Source organism: Zingiber officinale, chromosome 4A, assembly GCF_018446385.1.
Source record: "Zingiber officinale cultivar Zhangliang chromosome 4A, Zo_v1.1, whole genome shotgun sequence".
Classification (NCBI taxonomy): Eukaryota; Viridiplantae; Streptophyta; class Magnoliopsida; order Zingiberales; family Zingiberaceae; genus Zingiber; species Zingiber officinale.
This window is the reverse complement of record NC_055992.1, coordinates 126110129-126113824: the sequence shown is the minus strand read 5'-3', so window position 1 is coordinate 126113824 and position 3696 is coordinate 126110129. Positions and strand designations below refer to the sequence as shown.

General features: G+C 56.9%; 2 protein-coding genes across 2 annotated transcripts; both read right to left on the bottom strand.

The window, feature by feature from the left end:
* Positions 1-1409, bottom strand: LOC121972765 (salt tolerance receptor-like cytoplasmic kinase 1). The gene is made up of 2 exons (XM_042524400.1): positions 914-1409; positions 1-829 (listed from the first exon to the last, which is right to left on the bottom strand). Exons 1-2 carry the CDS (start codon positions 1407-1409, stop codon positions 174-176), a joined length of 1152 nt encoding a protein of 383 aa, XP_042380334.1. The 3' UTR covers positions 1-173.
* LOC121971014 (aluminum-activated malate transporter 10-like) lies at positions 1404-3371 on the bottom strand. Its single transcript, XM_042522079.1, has 4 exons — positions 3050-3371; positions 2819-2959; positions 2199-2722; positions 1404-2123 (listed from the first exon to the last, which is right to left on the bottom strand). Exons 1-4 carry the CDS (start codon positions 3369-3371, stop codon positions 1671-1673), a joined length of 1440 nt encoding a protein of 479 aa, XP_042378013.1. The 3' UTR covers positions 1404-1670.
* Positions 3372-3696: the final 325 nt, after the last annotated feature.

Sequence of the window (3696 nt, the reverse complement as noted above, 5' to 3'; positions counted from 1 at the left end):
TTCACAAAAATAATCCCCTAAAATACTCCAAATTTGTAATATACATCACATTTGCCCCCACTATCTTCCACTCCATACTATGGAAATTGGAGGGGTTCAGTAATTTTAAAATTTGGGGCTTTTGAAATACTAGGTAAACTTACAGGGTGCATATTAATTTTTTTCCAATTTTTTTACGTTGAAGGCTTCGATGAAAATCGCACGGCTTTTTTTTGTCGCAGGAATGCCACTACCTCCGTCATCGACGGCCGGAGCGCAGGGTTTTCGGCGAGGCACATCGCCGCGACCGCCACAGCTGCTGCCGCCTCTCCGGCGTCGTACTCCCCTCCCAGCCTCGCGTCCACCTCTTCCGCTGCCTTCCTCCCTGGCTCCCGAAGCAGCGTTCCCATCGCCGCCGTCAGCCGCACCTCCCTCTCCGCGTCGAACGCCTCCGCCCCCGTGACCAACTCCAGCAGCAGTACCCCGAAGCTGTACACGTCGCTCTTCTTCGACACCATCCCCGTCCGCAGGTAGTGCGGGTCGACGTACCCCGGCGATCCCACAGCCATCGCGCGCCGCGGCTCCGCCACCGCCGCCGAGAACCCCGCGCTCGCCGACCCGAAGTCGCAGAGCTTCGCCCCCGTGGAACCGCCGAGGAGCACGTTCGCAGCCTTCACGTCGCCGTGCACCACAGGGGGGTCGCACCCCTCGTGGAGGTACTCCAGCGCCCGCGCCACTTGGAGCGCCGCCTCCATCCGTCGCTCCCACGGCAGAGCCGCGCCCCTCTCGTGGAGCTGCTCGTGGAGGCTGCCTTCGGGTACGTACTCGAACACCAAAACCCCCTGTTCCTCTGCATAAACAGGTCAAGGTTTGATCGGGATCGGGAGAGACGAACGACGAACGACGAAGGCGATGACGAGTCACGATTACGAACCGCGGTCGTCGCAGTAGCCGAGGAGGCGGACGACGTTGGCGTGGCGGAGGGGGCGGAGGACGTCGAGCTCCCGGCGGAAGGCGCGGCGGAGGCGCTCGCTGGGACGGTTGAGCTTGACGGCGGCGAAGGAGGAATCCGGGAGGCGGCCGAGGTAGACGATGCTGGAGCCTCCCTCGCCGATCACAGCGGAAGGAGCGAACCTCGCCGTCAGGGATTCGACCTCGGGCCACCGGAACCGCCGGAGCGCGGCTGCTCCCTTCTCCGGGTCGCCTCCAATGCAGGCCTGGGCCGGGCCGAGTTCGGAGTCGACCTCGGCCCGGCACCGCCCGAGAAGTGCCATTTTGCACCTGCAGAACATCTTGAAGCAGACGATGGAAGCAGTGGCAACGGACGACACCACGGCGATGCTCGTAACAACGGCAATATGCACCATTGTAACTAAGAAGAGGAGGAAGAAGACGATGCATATAAATAGGTAAGGAAAAACAAATTCCATTTCGCTCCTTATACTTTTTCAATTTCCAAACCCATCCTCCGTAGAGTTTGCCAATACTTCAAATTTTCCAATTCTAGTCACTTCACCCCTAGTATCAGAGGCTTTTGTACCAAGAACTTTGTGCAGTACCACCAGTCAATCAAAGTTGACTTGTTTTGAATTCCTTAAACAAATTCAACGCCGCTCTCGCTCTCTCTCTCTCTCTCTTTTTTATTTATTTTATCTTTGTTTATTTATTTATTTATTTGAGGATGTTGTTGTCTAGACCTCTTGACGTTGAGGCGTCGCTGACTCATCCTGGGGGGCGACAGAGGCGAACGCCGCCTTCTTCCGGTCGAACCTCGCGAGAGCCGCCAGTGCACCGACGGCCTCGACGACGCCCTCCACCCGCTCGGAGACTTCGGCCAGCAAGCAAGCCGCCGTGATGATCGGCATGCCTTCCATCAGCGACACGGTCACTCTCTGATTCTCACCACCGCCGCCGTCGGCCGTCGTTTCCTCCTCTCCTCCCGCACTCATCAGTTGCTCAGGGAGCGATCTGAGAGCAGCTTGCAGCTCCTGCGCTCCTCTCTTCATCTCCGTCACCAAGCACGGAATGCTCCGGGACTCCTCCATCGACCTGATGGATCTCGCCAGCTCCTTCAACACCTTGGACGAGTCCGAGCTCAGCTTCACGCAGACTCCACGCAGGTGGCTCTTCATCTTCTCCGACGCCTGCTCAGTAACAGACCAAATTTATAAAACTGTTGGAGATCGTCGGCGTTAGGCCAGTCGATCGATCTTAATTACCTTAATCTCCGAGGCGACACAGCCGTTGAGGGCCTCCATGCAGTAGGCGCAATACCTCATGGCGGCTGTCACCTTAAGGTACTGGCTCCATGGATGCCTGAACCTAAACCGGCCGTGCGGCGGCTCCCATTTCGCCAAATTGGCCTGAGAATCCTCCGACGCTTTCGAGTTGAGAACGCACTTGTAGCCCGGTGACTTCGCAGAGGGCAGCTGCCTTCCTTGATCCTCCATGAAGCACTCCTCCGCCAGGCCTTCTAGCGAATCCGCAAGCTTCTCCATGTTGCCGGAGACGAGGAGATGGAGCTCTTGGCCAGCCCAAACCGGGCAGATGAAGACGCAGACGAGGAGGCAGATGCCGACGCCGATGACAATGGTGTACGCGCGCTGCTGCGCGAGATGGAGGAGCCGGTCCACCCGGTAGCCGGAGACAGCCACGAAGGTGAAGGTGAGGATGAAGATGGTGATGCCGTAGTCGAACCGGGCCTTTATCGCCGGCAGGAACCGAGAAAATGTGGCGGCGGAAGCTGAGAGATTCAACCAGATCGGAGCCGTCAGAAAAAATCATCAGTTAGTTTCGAGAACTAAAATTGGGAATGAGGATCGACGGATCGATGCATCACCTAGGACGAACACCGAGGCGCTTAAGATCACAGGCTCCGCCGTTTCCCCCGCTCTGCTCGCGATCCAGTGGACGCCAACGGCGAGGAGCCCGGCGGTGACCGTCGCCATTGCTCTGTTAAATCCTTTGCACAAGCACCCACCTGCATATCCACATTCAATCATCCATTTTTTTGTCAATCGAACATCGAACATCAAACAACAAATCGAAGCTCAAAGAAACCGCCGCTCACCGACGGTGAATTCGAAGACCACCACGACAGTCATGACCGCCCACATCGCCCACCCTCCGACTCCATCGTAGAGCGGCCTCGTGTAGTAGAACAACGACACCAAGGAGAGCGCAGCCCCCACTTTGACACCGTGCACCACTTTCCGGGGATCGTCGGCGCCGATCAGCCAAGCTTTCCTCCCGAAGCCGGCAGCGGCCATCAACCAAGCCCGCACCAGATCAACCCAGCCATTAACGGGCCGAGGCTCGACGACAGCCGATGCACCTTCAGGCACCGTCACCCGCCATTCCACACCACCCTGCACTTCTTTCTCAGGAGCCATTGTCGGCGAATCCCCGACGACCACCGGAGACAGACGCCGGACCCTATTCTTGAATATGGAAGGAGGAACGAGCTTGCAGACCGAGCAGTGGCTAATGAGCTCGGGAACGAACTCGATATATTGCGAGGGAATTAAGGAGAGTCGACGGCTTATATAAGCTTGCAGTAGGTCTTAGTGGAACGACCGACCTCGCACACGAATTCATCTTCTAAAAGGAAAAGATCTAACAGAGTTAGCAATCGCCAACTTTAGTCAAAAAAACAGAAGGAAAAAAGTCAACGGAGCACGATAGATTTTCTCCACGGATTACGATATTTTGGACGTG